The 16,835-nt window shown below is 39.1% G+C and overlaps 1 protein-coding gene across 18 annotated transcripts in view; it reads right to left on the reverse strand.

The window, feature by feature from the left end:
* MBTD1 (mbt domain containing 1) overlaps window positions 1–16,835 on the reverse strand; it is a 78,020-nt gene that overhangs the window by 34,027 nt on the left and 27,158 nt on the right. For 7 of the 18 annotated variants that reach the window (XR_004269592.1, XM_032280082.1, XM_032280071.1 and 4 more), the window contains 4 exons: window positions 14,290–14,491; window positions 9,967–10,106; window positions 8,549–8,663; window positions 6,596–6,678 (listed from right to left, as the gene is read on the reverse strand). Coding sequence is in view for 17 of the 18 variants with exons in the window: in XM_032280082.1 (XP_032135973.1) it covers window positions 6,596–6,678; window positions 8,549–8,663; window positions 9,967–10,106; window positions 14,290–14,491 (540 nt within the window). In the remaining variant the exon portion in view is untranslated. Of the gene's footprint in view, window positions 1–6,595; window positions 6,679–8,548; window positions 10,107–14,289; window positions 14,492–16,835 lie in introns of those variants that run through there. The other 11 variants (XM_032280083.1, XM_032280073.1, XM_032280084.1 and 8 more) reach the window with 7 other exon arrangements.

Consider the following 16,835-nt stretch of genomic DNA (forward strand, 5'->3'; position numbering starts at 1 on the left):
CAAGAAGAGGACAAAAAGGAAAATGGAATGTCTGGGGCGGAAGTAAGATTAAGGCTGAGTTAATGCTATGCATATGTAAAAAGAAAGGAAGCACTGGTGAGTAATTTGAAAGGCGGCTGGGCCAGATGGCTGGTGCCTATAAGCCTATAATCCCAGCACTTTGGGAGAACAAGGCAGGTGGATCACCTGAGGTAAGGAGTTCAAGACAAGCCTGGCCAGCATGGAGAAACCCCGTCTCTTGGCTGGATGTGGTGGCATATGTTTGTAGTTCTAGCTACTTGGGAGGCTGAGGCAGGAGAATCGCTTGAACCCAGAAGACTGCAGGAGGCTGCAGTGAGCCAGGATCATGCCACTGCACTTCAGCCTGGGCAACAGAGCAAGACTCTGTCTCCAAAAAAAAAAAAAAAAAAAATAAAGCCTGCAATTCCATATTAAACCAATATTATTAAAGAACCGGCCTGGTGTGGTGGCTCACACCCAGCACTCTGGGAGGCCAAGGTGGGCAGATCACTTGAGGCCAGGAGTTCAAGACCAGCCTGGCCAATAAGGTAAAACCCCATCTCTAACAAAAATACAAAAATTAGTCAGGTGTGGAAGCACACACCTGTAATCCCATCTGGTCAGCAGGCTGAGGCAGGAGAATCCCTGAACCCTGCAAGCAGAGTTTGCAGTGAGCCAAAATGGCGCCACTGCACTCCAGCCTAGGCAACAGAGTGAGACTCCATCTTAGAAAAAAATAAAAAAAATAAAAAAAAATTAAAGTTAGGTTTTCTTTAAAACATAATAGAAAGACAGGGCCAGGTGCCATGGCTCATGCCTGTAATCCCAGTACTTTGGGAGGCAAAGCTGGGAGGATTGCTTGTACCCAGTAGTTCACAGTTAGCCTGGGCAACATGGTGAAAGCCCCTCTTTACTAACAATAGAAAAAATTAATACAAAAATTAGCTGGGTATGGTGGGGCGTGCCTGTAGTCCCAGCTACTTGCAAGGTTGAGGTGGGAGAGTCACCTGAGCCCAAGAAGTCGAGGCTGCAGTAAGCTGTAATCATGCCACTGCACTCTAGCCTGGGCGACAGGAGTGAGACTGTTAAGAAAAAAAAAAAAAAGGGGAAAAAAAAAAAAAAAAGACAGGTGATGTTTATTATGTTAGAGTCCACTGTTTTCCTGGAGAGAATTTACTTCATGGCAACATTCATTCTAGCTAAATGAAATGGAGCACTAACAAATACCAGAAACTAATTTAAGTTTTATTTCCATTAGAGAAAAAAACCCTGCAATCTAGGATGCTATAATGCAGATTTTAACTTTAGTTAAAATGGAGATGAAGTAATATGATTAATTTCCAACCTTCCATAGAGTCCTGTGTGTGGGGTCACGACTAGGAAAAAAAACAAAAATAACTTTACTTGAAAAAGATTTTACTAATAAGCACATACCTGAGAAATAAATCATGAGTTTTACTATAACCTACTGCTACTGTACATACATAAATGGGCTTTTTTTTTTTCCTTAAAACCTAAAAGTATGTATGATACACACTGCAAAAAAACATGGTAACTTTATCCCTTCAAAAAATGCTGACATACACATAGGTCAGGCACAAGAAAGAGAATTAGAATACGTCACATAAGTAACAAGAGGTATCTGTGGAGGCTGAATGAAAAAGTATGCAGCCGGGTGCAGTTGCTCACACCTGTAATTCCAGCACTTTGGGAGGCTGAGGTGGGTGGATCACAAAGTGAGGAGTTCGAGACCAGCCTGATCAACATGGTGAAACTACGTCTCTACTAAAAATACAAAAATTAGCCAGGTGTGGTGGCCTGGGTCTGTAATCCCAGCTACTCAGGAGGCTGAGGCAGGAGAATCGCTTGAGCCTGGGAGGTGGAGGTCGCAGTGAGCTGAGAGATTCTGCCACTGCACTCCAGCCTGGGCGACAGAACAAGACTCCAACTCAAAAAAAAAAAAAAAAAAAAAGAAAAGAAAAAGTATGATAAACTCAGCTGAAAAGTTTCTGCATATATGTATACAGAGGACTTTTTTTTGGTATAAACTACAACTGTATTTGAGAAAATAGGATGGTTTCAGAATTTCTGATCTTAGTAAAGACAGCATCAACAAGACATGAGATTATTAGTTTAGGTACCCAACAGAAGAAATCTGAAGTCTGTCAATATATAACTGAAAGAAGACGACTTTAGCTTTTATATGGCTTTATGTACATTTATACATTTTGGCCCACGCTATAATGCCTAAGAAAAAACAGTTTTATTTGATTTCACATGGCAAATAATGGGAACTAGGAGTGCTTCAATTTAAAGTCTTAATTAAAAAATAATAAAGAGTGCTTTATTTTTAGAGACAATGTCTCACTCTGTCATCTAGGTTGGAGTGCAGTGGTATGATCATGGTTAACTGGAGCCCTGACCTTCTGGGTTCAAGCAATCCTTCCCTTTCAGCCTCCTGAGTGGCTGGGACTATAGGCATGTGCTACCACACCCAGCTAATTAAAAAAAATTTTTTTACAGAAATGAGGTCTTACTATGTTGCCCAGGCTGGTCTCAAACTCTTGAGCTCAAGTGATCCTCCTGCCTTGGCCTCCCAAAGTGCTGGGAATACAGGTGTGAGCCACTGCTCTTAGCCTAGAGTGCTTTAAAGCTAAGTATTCTGAATACATATAAATCAACTGGAGGCTCCAACGGGTTAAAGTTAAATTACTAACAGTAAATAATCTATAAACTTCTTTATCTATGCATTGCACCTAACTGGCATATGATACTGTATTAGTATTTTGGAAATTTTTCCACCATTAAGGTAGATATGGATACTGCTCTTAGTGGCTTAAAACAAAGAAAAAAAAAAAGAAAGACTTGCATTATGAAAAATGGGTTAAAGCCCAAAGCTGAAAATTACAGTTCAGCTACTCAAAAAAGAAGCCACTTAGAGCAGTATCCATATCTACCCTAATGGTGCAATGCTAGAAGCAAGTATTCTTCAGATGGACTAGCTGAACCAGACAATTTTAAAGATGCCTTTTAGCTTTGTGATCATATGATTTAGGAATAATTAAAAGTGGTATTACTCAATTTAGTGATTTCCAACCTCAGGAACTGCCAAGGATGAGGTGTTCAAATATCAGGAGGCAAGGCTGTGGTAGTAACACCCCATCCCTGCCAGACCAATCAATGCAGTTTCCTCTTATCCTGTGTTCTGAAGTCTGAGTACAATTTTTGTTAGAAAAAAGGGGAATTCTTGCCCAATGTATGGCCGGGGGAAAAAAAAAGGGCAATTATGAAGCTTAAATAAAAGGTCTGAAAAACCCTTAAATATAATGAAAGATGTATCAGCCAATCATAATATACAGATTTTTAAGGGGGGGAGGAGAGAGAGAAAGAGAGAGAGAGAGAGAGAGAGAGAGAGAGAGAGAGAGAGAGTGTGTGTGTGTGTGTGTGTGTGTGTGTGTGTGTGTGTGTGTGTTTGTAGAGATAGGGTCTTGCTATATTGACCAGGCTGGTCTCAAACTCCTGGCCTCAAGCCATCTTCCTACCTTGGCCTCCCAAAGTGTTGGCGTTACAGGTGTGAGACATTGTGCCCAGCCCAAGTAGATATATTAAGTGACAACTGGGGCTTGATTTCCATTGCTGATTGTCAAAAAAATTGTCAAATATTGTGTAATTGAGTGACTGAGTATAATCCACTATGCAGAGTTACAGGAATTATCAAAAAGGATATAGACCTACGATCTATTCTGTAGAAAGTTTATTCTCAGAAGCTTAAAGACAGACCATGGAAAGAATAATTATATTCTTGAAATTCTATTCTATGATTTTAGAACTAATCACAATAAGTGCTGGAAAACAGAAAGTGTTTATCCGGGATCCTTATTCTAGAAGAAGAAGTTGGGTTAAGTTAAAGAAGCCAGGGCTGTCACTCAATCACAACAGCTCTGCTTCCATGTTACACGCTGGGTGTTCTTTCGTAAATGATGTTTGTAAAAGAATCCCCTAGGAGCAGGAAAGGCTCCCAACTTGTGCTCAAGTAGAAGAGAAGGCAGGTCTGCACAGAGTCTAGAACAAGGAGGCCCTTCCTGAGTAATGAACCAGTTTCAGAGCAAGTGTCAAGTCTTAGAAGACTTTGATGATAAAAGGCAGAATCTTGTGCTCCCCATAGCTCCTGACAATAGGTTTTCTAAAGCCAAAGCTACTAACTCCCCTTAGAGACCCAGAAAACTGTCTCAGAGGGGACAACCAGGAAGAGTCAACTCTAAAGGACAAAATCTAGAGCAGCATGAGGTCTGGCTCCCTTAGCCAAATGGCTTCAAATGAATATGCTGGTTAAGGTTAGAGAGCAAATTCTGAACAAAAACATACTAAGGAATTACTAATACAGGTTTTTCCTGTTTGATAAGGAGAAGGCAGTAAAGAGAAGTAAATGGAACAGGAAGGCACTGGGTCCACGTAACTGAGAAACAGATGGCTCACTTCTGAGTGACAAAGCAGAGGCTCCACATTCTTATCACTGATCATGCAGTAAGGTTAGCTGCTCAATTCCATATGATAGAATATTTCAATCTTAAAAAAGGCAGAGTTGAACAAAGTCAATCAAGGTCATTATTACCCTAGAGATTTCCTCATAAAGAACTTTAATATAGTATAACAATTCAAATATTTGGACAGACAATAAAATATTATGCTTCTGGGATTGAAATGCTATTCTTTTTAATACCCTGACTACCTACAGAAAATAGTTCGAGATGGTTTATAATATACAAACAGATTCAAAGAGAGAGAAAAGCAATCCAGAAGGAGAGAGACAAATGTTCTAGGAATCTGAGATGAAAGAGTTACTGTAACTGATAATTCTGAGCTTTTAAGTACCAGGAAAGCAATATCCCAAGAGAAGAGGTTAACGATTTTCTTTTTAAAGATCTCTCTTTAGAGCTGCTATTACTGTGTATGGAATGTCTCTCACAAATGTGACACTATTATCAACATTACAGCAAAATAAATCACCTACTTTACAGGCAACATGTCACTGACTAAGGGCTTCACTGTACTTTCAGGAATGAGAATTAGCAAATTTACATGCTTGACTTTGGCCAAAATCCTTTACTGGCCATGAATGAGTGAAAATTCACTTAAGATTTCTACAACAGAAACCAAAGCTCAGCTTTGTTCAATGCTGTTATCTAAAAATAAAGCCCTACTTTAATGATTATTATTTTTGATACTAAGTCTCGCTCTATTTCCCAGGCTAGAGTGCAATGGTGCGATCTCAGCTCACTACAACCTCTGCCTCCCAGGTTCAAGTGATTCTTGTGCTTCAGCCTCTTGAGTAGCTGGGAGTACAGGTACCTGCCATCACGCCCAGCTAATCTTCGTATTTTTAGTAAAAATGGGGTTTCACCACATTGCCAGGCTGGTCTTGAACTCCTGACCTCAGGTGATCTGCCTGCCTCGGCCTCCCCAAGTGCTGGGATTACAGGCGTGAGCCACTGCACCTGGCCTAAAGTTCTAAATTAACAAAATGTTAAGTGCAAACAAAATTTCATGTATTTTCTAAATTCTCTTTTCTTCTTAGACATGGAGAGCAGCAGATAGGCTCTTTAAGTATTAATTAAAGTTGTAGGCAGGTTAAAAATAGTATTGGAGAGATGTAAATCTAGAGGAATAAAATAATCAAAAGGAAAGAACTTGTTATCAGATACATTTTAAACATAATTATAAATTATTTTAAATGCTCTGTAACAATCCACTTGCCAAAAAGAATACCTTTTAAAGGATTTCTCATATGTATATATATACACAACACATATTTCAGCTCACAATACTATGTTTCTAATAGTTCCTTGTTTTTATAATTCAACATTTGGAGACGAAAAACTAGAAAAAAGATCCTTCCTCTATTGAATTATCAGATCAAATTGCAGATTTAAGTAACATACATAATGAATGGTTTCTGTTAGGTCAAATCATATGACATTGTCAATATGCACTATTTTTTATATACAATACTAGCAATTTCATTTACTTTTATTTTTTGTAGAAAAGAGGTCTCACTATGTAGCCCAGGATGGTCTTGAGCTCCTGGCCTCAAGTGATCTTCCTGCTTCATTCTCCCAAGTTGCTAGGAATACAGTGTAAGCCACTATGCCCAGCGAAAACTAGCAGTTCAACTTGATATGAAAATCTGACAAGGCTGGGTGTGGTGGCTCATACCTATAATCCCAGCATTTTGGGAGGCCAAGGTGAGAGGACTGCTTGATGTCAGAAGTTTGACACCAGCCCAGGCAACACAGCAAGACCCTACCTTTACAAAAAAATTAAATAAATAAATAAATATAAAAGAAAATTAGATGAGACTAGTACTTCTCCCTGTTTAAAATAACTTCAAACTGCAATTTCTTTATAAGAAACTTGTTCTTATAAAACTTATACAAGTTCTTTTTACTTATAATTAAGTATAATAACAAAAGAAGCATTTCAGTTACAAGGCATAAAAACAAAACACCTTCTAAGGATAAGACGCTTGTGTTATTGTAACTTCAGATTTAAACAATGACTCAGTACTTCAAAATAAGGTGAGAAATTCTGTACTTACATGTTTAAAACAGGTAACTGGAGCCGCTATAAAGCTATTGCTATTAATGTAGTTACCCCAGCTGAAACCTTCCATGGAGACTGCTGAAATAAAACAAATTTAGATATATTACAATTCTCAAATCTTTTATTTTTTATTTTTTTTAGTTTTTGAGACGGAGTTTCACTCTTGTTACCCAGGCTGGAGTACAATGGCGCGATCTTGGCTCACTGCAACCTCCGCCTCCCGGGTTCAGGCAATTCTCCTGCCTCAACCTCCTGAGTAGCTGGGATTACAGGCACGTGCCACCACGCCCAGCTAATGTTTTGTATTTTTAGTAGAGACAGGGTTTCACCATGTTGACCAGGATGGTCTCGATCTCTTGACCTCGTGATCCACCCGCCTTGGCCTCCCAAAGTGCTGGGATTACAGGCTTGAGCCACCGCGCCCGGCTCAAATCTTTTACTTATAAGAAGGTTATCATTGTTAAAATGTGTGCAAGGACATAAAATTAACTTATCCCAGCTAAAGAACATTTTCTTTATGTAAAGATCAAATAACTTCTCTAAATAGCTTTAGTTATATCATATTTGCAAACAAACAGGAGTTTCTTAACTGTTCTATACATGACACATGGTCCTGAGGAAGTAAGGTACAAGCTCTTCAGTTAAGGGGAGCAAAGAGCAGTTGAGAGAAGTGTCTAGAATGACAAACACTGTTACAGCTGCTTTTGTGCTTTTATTTCCATTCAGTTCTTGCCATGTACCTAAGTGAGATACCTACCCCACATCACTTTAATTGCCTCACTTTCTACTTAGTCTCCTTGCCTTTGTACTTCTATTAAGAATCTTCTGGCTGGGCGCTGTGGCTCACGCCTTTAATCCCAGCACTCTGGGAGGCCGAGGTGGAGTGGATCCTTTGAAGTCAGGAGTTTGAGACCAGCCTGGCCAACATGGTAAAACCCCATCTCTACCAAAAATACAAAAATTAGCTGGGTATGGTGGCGCCTGCCTGTAGTCCTAGCTACTTGGGAGACTGAGGCAGGAGAATGCCTTGACCCAAGGAAGCGGAGGTTGCAGTGAGCTGAGATCATGCCACTGCACTCCAGCCTGGGGGACAGAGCGAGGCTCTATCTCAAAAAAAGAAAAAAAAAAAAAAAAAAAAAAGGAATCTGTTAGGCTGGGCGCAGTGTCTCACGCCTATAATCCCAGCACGCTGGGAGGCTGAGGCAGGTCGATCACCTGAGGTCAGGTGTTCTAGACCAGCCTGGCCAATATGGTGAAACTCTGTCTACTAAAAATACAAATACAAAAATTAACCGAGTGTGGTGGCGTGCACCTGTAGTCTCAGCTATTCGGGAGGCTGAAGCATGAAAATCGCTTGAATCCATAAGGCAGAGGTTACACTGAGCCAAGATGACACCACTGGACTCCAGCCTGGGTAACAGAGCAAGGCTCTGTCTACAAAAAAAAAAAAAAAAAAAAAAAAAAAAAAAAAAAAAAAAAATCTTCTATTAGAAATGGTCCTTTCCTTAATCTCTTCTTCTCTCAATCCCTTTGAAGCCTGTTGAATGTCCTATTTCTTTCCCTAATATCTTCACAATGCTACCTATTATTCACAGCACAGAGAATCAGTACATGAAAAATAAGCAGTAAACCAAATAAAAACATGGAGGATTGAAGATCTTGTTGCATTAAAAAGTAAAAAAAAGAAAAGAAAGATTAAAAAAACACCAAAAAACAAAAAAACATTAAGGAGATTGCCAAAAGCACTTGAACTTATACATGCAACTATTATCTTCTAGGGTAATTTATTAAAATCAAAACCACCATTAGGAAGCTTAGAATCGTAATGTGCTAACAGGACATGGAAACAGTTAGTTAAACAAACAGAATTCAAAATTATAATGTCATTAATTAACACTAAATCAATTAATGTCAAATATTTCACCTCTGTCAGATTCACCAATATTACCTGCTTTTGTCTTTGCTTGATTTTGCAAGGTAGCTTGATACTGAGCATACGCGGCTAGCTTAGCAACTAAAGGCTGTTTCTGAAGAACTTTTGCTTTCTTTGTTGGAGGCTTACCCTAAAACAAGAAGAGTTAAGTAAATAGGATTCTTTTTCATCCCTGCAATACCACAATTTAACTGGACTGCATACTACTCATTCTGCTTAAGTAAACATTGAGGGTTTAGAAAATTATTAAAGCAGAGGAAACATACAAGAATTTTAACATGAGAAATTTTTTCTGGAGTTCTGCTACAATGTAGGTATCTACTACGGGTAGCAGAGCTGGCATAGACTACAACAGCAATATGCAAATTAATATGTTAATAAAAAATTATATCCCACAAGATGTTAAAATACAGGCTGTGGTGGATACTTGATTCCTTCTTATAGTAGATAGAACCAGTGGTTATTTACTCATGCAGGTTGCCAAGCATTGCTATTTATATGGTAAGAGAAGATAATTTAATGTTCAAAGAGCAAGTGACTGAGGTTTATACCTTTAGTGCTAACGCAAAAGATCAATGACAAAATGATCATGGGCCAAATTCACAGTGTGACAAACTGCCATCCATTTGGGTACAGACCACTGCTCAGGATCTTTAGGTACTGTCTATCTGAAATATAGAAATACATCTAAGTGATGTATTTCCTTAATTTGGAGGATTTAAATAACCCTTTTAGTGCTACATAATGATCACAATAATAAATGAGAAGAAGACTGTGATCATCCAATAAAAATATTGCAAAAATCAGTCAAGTTAATGCCTTTAAAAAGTTGTTTACATGATACAATAGTAAGAACTTAGTCAAATGGTCAAATCTCCAGTCATTTTGTAGGCACTGATATACATTTAAAGCAAGACGATTTTCTTTCCATACCATGAGTGTTGTCAAAAAGGTTAGTTGGATTAACCAAATACATTTGGTCAAGGTAGCAAATGGATTGTACTAAAAAGTACAAAGTGAGAACGATGAGAAAATAAAACCAGAAATTAAATTATTTCCCCCCAAATGCTGAAAAGAGTCTACCTTGATGTAGAAGGAAAGGAAACAAAAGGAAACAATGGGAAACAGGAAAATGGTTTCAATTTCTGTATATAAAAAAGTGTTTATACTTATTTGGAAAAACGATATTTAAATTAACTTATGCAAATAATAGTTTATTTTGGATAGTATACCTTGTTGCCTTACTCAGTTAAAATAGTTTTTCAATTTTATATGCTGAATAAACTTTGGGGCTCACATGTTTCCTAAAAATGTCGGTATAAAATGACATCTGACTAAGTGGGCAGAGGTGGAGTGCAGTGAATCACAGTCAAATGGCAGATAAATGGCGAAAGCCATAGAAATAACGGATATAAGTATGAAGGTTTCTGTACCGTTACCTGAAGTCTGGCCAAAATGCTTGCCTTCTTGGAGTTCGACGAGTAACTTCTGGAACACGAAACGCTACAGAAACGCTTTGTTTTAGAGTAAAAAGCATCTCGGACGCCAACCATCCCACACATCTCACAGGTAGCTAATGAAAAGAAAAACACTGGAGTTATGATCACATAATAAAATCAATCTTCATCTAACAGTTTAATTTCTCCAACCATCTGAAAGTTTTAATTGAAGAATTTGCCTTGAACATTTCTTCTACCTCCTATGCAAATAATAAAGAGGCCTGCACAGAGGAGTCTGAGAGAACAGTGGCATTGTGCCATGGCGATGGGTTCTAGAAGGTCTGATAGTAGCTTGAGGTCTGAAAGGCTTTACAAAGGGTCAACAGAAACAGGACAAATGCTACGCTGGATTCAACTATCATTTCCTTAGTGCTTACCATTTGCCAGGCATTTTCATATAGAATGAATTCCAGCTTTTGAAATGATTACACTTGAAAGATGGCAAGTGCCACACAACTGAAGATTAAAAACAAAGTAAAACACAGGTCTTTAAAATATTGCAAAGGTTGAAACCTTTTTAAAAAGGAGTAATATTCAGAAAAATGCCAAGAGCAATATGAGGATTCCTTCAAGCTATGTTTAGGGGACAAGAAGAAAGGAATGGGTTCAAAGTTTGAGGTAGAGGCCAGGTACAGTTGACTCATGTCGGTAATTGCAGAACTCTGGGAGGCCGAGGCAGGAGAACTGCTTGAGGCCAGGAGTATGAGACGAGCCTGGGCAAGACAGCAAGATCCAGTCTCTTCAAAAAATAAAAATAAATGTAAAAAAGAGCGAGGCATGGTGGCATACACCTGTAGTCTCAGCTATTCAGGAGCCTGAGGTGGGAGGATTGTTTAAGTCCAGGAGTTCAGGGTCACAGTGAGTTATGATTGCACCACTGCACTCTAGCCTGGACAACAGAAGGAGATCCTGTCTCAAAAAAAAAAAAAAAAAAAAGTTTGAAGTAGGTGCTCTATTACTAACCAGTGATGGTGGGAAACAGCAGAACTCTTGACTACTATTGCATAATAGACAATAATCTGAAAGGTAGAATTAGACACGGTTCACAAGAATTAAAGTTCGAAAAAGATAAACAACAAGTAACATAGCAAATCACTGCTTTAAAAGTCTCCACCCAAACAGGTAAACTGAAGAGGCCTGTAGTGTAACTGGTACAGTTGGCTCTGTGCTTCCATGGGTCTTATACCTGTGGATTCAACCAAAAACGGACTGAAAATATTTGGGAAAAAAAAAACTCTGTCTGTACTGAACATACACAGACCGTTTTTTTCTTATTATTCTCTAAACAGTATAGTATTAACAATTATTTGCATGGCATTTACATTGTATTAGGTATTATAAGTAATCTAGATATGATTTAAAGCATATAGAAGGATGTGCACAACTTACATGCAGATACATTTTCTTTAAGAAACTTGGAAGATTTGTGAATTTTGGTATCTGAGGGAGGTCTTGGGACCAATCCCCCATGGATACCAAGGGACAACTGTACTTACAAATCTATGAGAAATCTTGGAAAAAAGATAAAATGCTAGAAGATTGCAGGTGAACAAAGGGTATCTACTGGGAGAAAAAACTGAACTGTTGCAAAAATTCTAGAACAGATTGTTAAAGAAGGTTCCTGACCGCCTAGATAGAAAAGTGGTGATCCCAAGGATATAGTAAATCTTTGCCAAGAATGACACATGTCAAACTAGAATTCCCACAGGCAGGATTCAAGTTCCATCAGGACAAGGAGCTTATTCTGCGTCGTACATCTGCATATCTCCAGTATTTAAAACAGATGCCAAGCCACGCAAAGCTTCAATAAACATTATTCCCTTTTATGATGGGATTACTAGACTGCTATGTTATAATCAAACCATGGCAAGAATATACACTAACACAAGTTAACACATTTGACAAAATCTCATGTAGCTTTGACAACAGTATTGAGAAATTTCAGCTAAAGTAGAAGACACCAGGTAGGTTTTAACCGGTAGGATGACCATCCCCAGTAAGCCCTGATAAATAAAGTTTATTGATATGGTCTGCAGGACTCTGTATCAGCCCCTATGCTATTCATCTTTTTAACCAAAAGACTATACTAGGATCAACAGGGCAGAATTATCAAAACTGTAAATGATATAAAACTGGAAGATTAGATGACACAGTATTCAATATTAGATGACAGAATTAGCTATCAAAAATTTCTTTTTTTTTTTTTTTTTGAGACGGAGTTTCACTCATGTTACTCAGGCTGGAGTGCAATGGCGCGATCTCGACTTACCGCAACCTCCGCCTCCTGGGTTCAGGCAATTCTCCTGCCTCAGCCTCCTGAGTAGCTGGGATTACAGGCACGCACCACCATGCCCAGCTAATTTTTTGTATTTTTAGTAGAGACGGGGTTTCACCATGTTGACCAGGATGGTCTCGATCTCTTGACCTCGTGATCCACCTGCCTCGGCCTCCCAAAGTGCTGGGATTACAGGCTTGAGCCACCGCGCCCGGCCAGCTATCAAAAATTTCTAAGACTAGGCTGGGCGCAGGGGCTCATGCCTGTAATCCCAGCACTTTGGGAGGCTGAGGCAGGCAGATCGCTTGAGCTCAGGAGTTTGAGACCAGCCTGGGCAATATAGTGAAAATTGTGCATCTCTGAAAAAAATACAAAAATTAGCCAGGTGTAGTAGAATGTGCCTATAGTGCCTGTTAATTGGGAGGCTGAGGGGAGAGGATCACCTGAGTTCGGGAGGCAGAGACTGTACTGAGCTGAGATCTTGCCACTGAACCCCAGCCTGGGTAACAGAGTAAGACTGTCTCTAAATAAATAAATAAATAAATATTTCTAGGCCTGGTATGATGGCTTACCCCTGTAATCCCAGCACTTTGGGAGGCTGAGGCAGGTGGATCACTTGAGGTCAGGAGTTTTGAGACTAGCCTGGCCAACATGGTGAAACCCCATCTTTACTAAAAATACAAAAATATGCCAGGCATCAGGCATGGTGGTGTAGGCCTGTAGTCCCAGCTATTTGGGAGACTGAGTCAGGAGAACTGCTTGAACCCAGGAGGCAGAGGCTGCAAGGAGTTAAGATTGCACCACTATACTCCAGCCTGGGCAACAGAGTGAGACTGTCTCAAAAAAAAAAAAAAAAAAAAAATCCTAAGACTGAAAGCAAGAAAAAGGTTATACAGAGAGGTCCAAAGTCCTACACCTTGAGTTGAAAAAGTTAACTGCAGTAAGACTGATTTAAACTGGTTTAGTTTATGTGGTAAAGGTCAAAGGACATCAGTTATTTACAAGTTCATTATTATTTTCAAGAAAGCTGAAGCAATTTTGGTGGCACACTGGAAATAGTATCTTGAAAAAGGGAGCTAAAAGTTGAACAATCTTCTGCCCTCACACAGGGTGACCACCTATTTGTTTGGGTCTCACATTTTCTGGATAGTAAAACCAGGACAGATCCAGGCAAATCAGGATGAACTGTTACCCTACTACCACATAATCTGAAGTATCCCCAGAACACAGTGACCAGGATATTGAGGAATTAAATCACTGTGACCCACCATGAGAGAAATGGCTGAAGCAACTATGGCTCCTTGGCAAGCCTTAGAGATAAACTAGAAAGAAGCATTCTATTGTGGAAAAAAAAGATGTCATTAGAAAAAGGATTAGAATTATTTTGTGCAGGTTTAAATAAAAAGTGAAACTTTCCAGACTCCCAAAAGCAAAGTTAAAAAGGCAAAACCAAGACCAAAAGATAAAGTTGGAGGAAAGAAATTTTGTAATTTGAGATACTAAGAAATGAAACTGGTTCTTTCTTCGTTTCCTTTTTCATTTTCAAGCCAGGTTTTAGGCAGAAAGAAATTCCTTACTGAGTCAGAGAATACCCCAATCACCAGTAATGTTAAAACAGAAATTATAAGAAAGTAATACAGAGGAGGGAGCCCAACCTTGAATGTCTCTTTCGACCCTATAAGCCTATGATCCTATGCACTTGCACTTTGTTACACAGGCATTTCTTATTTAATTACTGAATTTATGTCTACATGAAGTTTCTCACTGGCCTTTTGTTTTTTATTTTGTTGTATTTGCTTTCCACCAGGAGGTAGGCAAAATAAAGAGTTAAACACCAACTCAGTGATCTTATCTCCAACTATAAACATCAGGCTCTATCTCTTCAAACTGCCCCTTAGTATGGGGAAATGACAGAAGAAATTAAATGAAAACACACCCTTAAGCATAAAGCTGTGTAACAGGTGAAGGTTATAAATACTCACCCATGCCAGATTTACCATCTGGGTACGTGTAGACTTGCCCATTGTTTTTGATAATCGGGAGATTAGAAGGTAAAGGAGCGACTTCTTCCTCACTCTCTTCAGAGCTGGAGCTGCTGCTTGTGTCCTCACTGCAGCTATCATAACCGTCAAACATCCCGAAAGAATCTCTTCTTTTCCTTTCAGATCGTGAAGAATGTTCAGTCTTTGAAGTAGAGAAACCAGTGACACATGACACAGCACTCATATACACCCCCTAAAAGACCTTAGCAAAAATTCTGGTAACTGAGATTTGACAAATGAAAATGCAGCCCTGAGAAATAACCATTTTATTTTATTTAAAAAAATTTTTTGAGACAGAGTCTTGCTCTGTCACCCAGGCTGGAGAGCAGTGGCACAATCTTGGTTCACTGTAACCTCAACCTTCTGGGCACAGATGATCCTCCTACTTTGGCCTCCTGAGTAGCTGGAACTACAGGCAAGTGCCACCGTGCCAGGAAAATTTTTATGTTTATTTTGTAGGGATAGGGTTTTGCCATGTTGCCCAGGCTGGTTTTTAATTCTTGGTTTCAATCTGCCCACCCTAACCTCCCAAAGTGTTCGGATTATGGGTGTCAGCCACCATGCCTGGCCTGATCATTTTATAGTGAAAAGCTAGAGGTTTGTATTAAAATGGAATCCTCCACTTCTATGAGGCTTGGCTGGTCTTGAACTCCCAAACTCAAGTGATCTGCCTGTCTCAGCCTCTCAAAGTGTTGGGATTACAGGCGTGAGCCACTGGCCGGGTGGCTTTTACAATCATCGTTTTCATAGAGACTTGTCTACTATTAATATATAGCCGGCTTGGTTAGCTGCTAATGTAAGTTTATTGACCCTTAAATGTCAACCCAGAATATCTTATTCTGACTCTATTTTCAGGGAATGTAGCCTTGAAATTTCAGGAGGTCAATGATTACAGATATTTTATTTTCAATAGTTACAGGCTATTAGCATTTTTAAAATAAGTACCATGGTCAAAGATGTTTGGGAAATTTTCCTCATGTCAAGGTCTTCTGGAGACTTTAATATGCTTATGAACATTATGATGATTAGAGCAGAATATACAATATGCAGTCTTCTCCAGCGTATCTTTTAGGACTGCTTTAGAGAAATGTTCTCTCATGTTTTCCATGGTCCTAGCACACACAGAAAATGATCATCTGCACAACACAAGGGGAATAAGCCCCTACATGCACCCAGCCTAAGGCCTCTGACTGTCCTAAGTATTGTAGGAATGACTGTTTTGACATACTCCTAATCTAAGGCACAGCAGTTGGTAAGCTTTATTCCACTTAGGAAATGTGGATTTCTAAAGTCTCTCTCTCTTTTTTTTTTTGTAGTTTTATTCCCCCTGCAAACACTATGACTTATCTAAGTATTTTTTTTATATATTAGGATAGAATACTAATGAACTAAATATTAATATGTAAACTATAATTGATTTGCCTTATGTTAAACGTACCTTTTATTTACTATGAGGGCGCTTAACTGGAAACTCCTACGTTAGACCAAAACCCCTGAAAGGGCCTGCAACTTCACTGAACGGGTCAGTGAGAAACAACCTGATGACATGCAAAAGGCCTGCAAGGGAAAATTTCGGGTCTGTGGTCTGGGTGAAGAGGCTTCTCTAGGATTTTGTAATCACAGGCCTGCTCTCACCAGTAAGTCTGAGGTTGAAAATTTCCCTCCCTTCTATGGTCAGGGAATTCCCAGGCCGAGAAATTAAAGTGGTTCCAGGTTACCAGTGCCCTTTGATACCTAGCAGAAGCAATCCTAAAGTAGATCAGGGAATAAGTCACCTACCGTTCAGGCCTTTCAGCATTCTCACAAATTTTAACAAGTATGAGCGCACAATCAAATAGTAAACACATAATAAGCAATCCACCATGAGCAAGCATCAGCAGAAAGTGATTAAGAATCCCTAATACTTTGGGCACTGGTATTGACGGAGACAGAACATAAAATAACCATTATGAGTTGTTTTATAAGAGTAAAAATATTATTGAAAAATAAGCAAGTATTTAAAACACGCACACCAACTTATTAGACAAGGCTAAAGAGAATTAGGAAATGGAAGATACATGATAAACACTCAAAATGCAGCGAAGAAAAATACAAAACTGGAAAATAAGATGTTAAAATAAGAGAACAGAATGTAAAGATCCAAAAAAAGTCTAGTATGAATTCTAAAGGAATGAATATGGAGAATGGAGAAGGCAATGTTGAATTAGATACTGGCTAAGAATTCTGCAGAAATGAGAACATTAACCAGATACAGTGGCTCCTGTCTATATTCCCAGAACTTTGGGAGGCCACTTTGTGGCTACGGCTGGTCTCAAACTCCCGCTTTAGGCCAGGAGTTTGAGACCAGCCTGAGACACAAAGTGAGACACTGCCTCTACAAAAACAAAAAAACCCCAACAAATTAGGCGGCTGTGGTGGTATGTGCCTGTGGTCCCACCTACTCAGGAGGCTTGAGATGAGAGGATCACTTGAGCCCAGGAAGTTGA

This window comes from Sapajus apella, unplaced genomic scaffold (genome assembly GCF_009761245.1).
Source record: "Sapajus apella isolate SASKATOON/1434 unplaced genomic scaffold, GSC_monkey_1.0 scaffold12, whole genome shotgun sequence".
In the NCBI taxonomy this organism is placed as follows: Eukaryota; Metazoa; Chordata; class Mammalia; order Primates; family Cebidae; genus Sapajus; species Sapajus apella.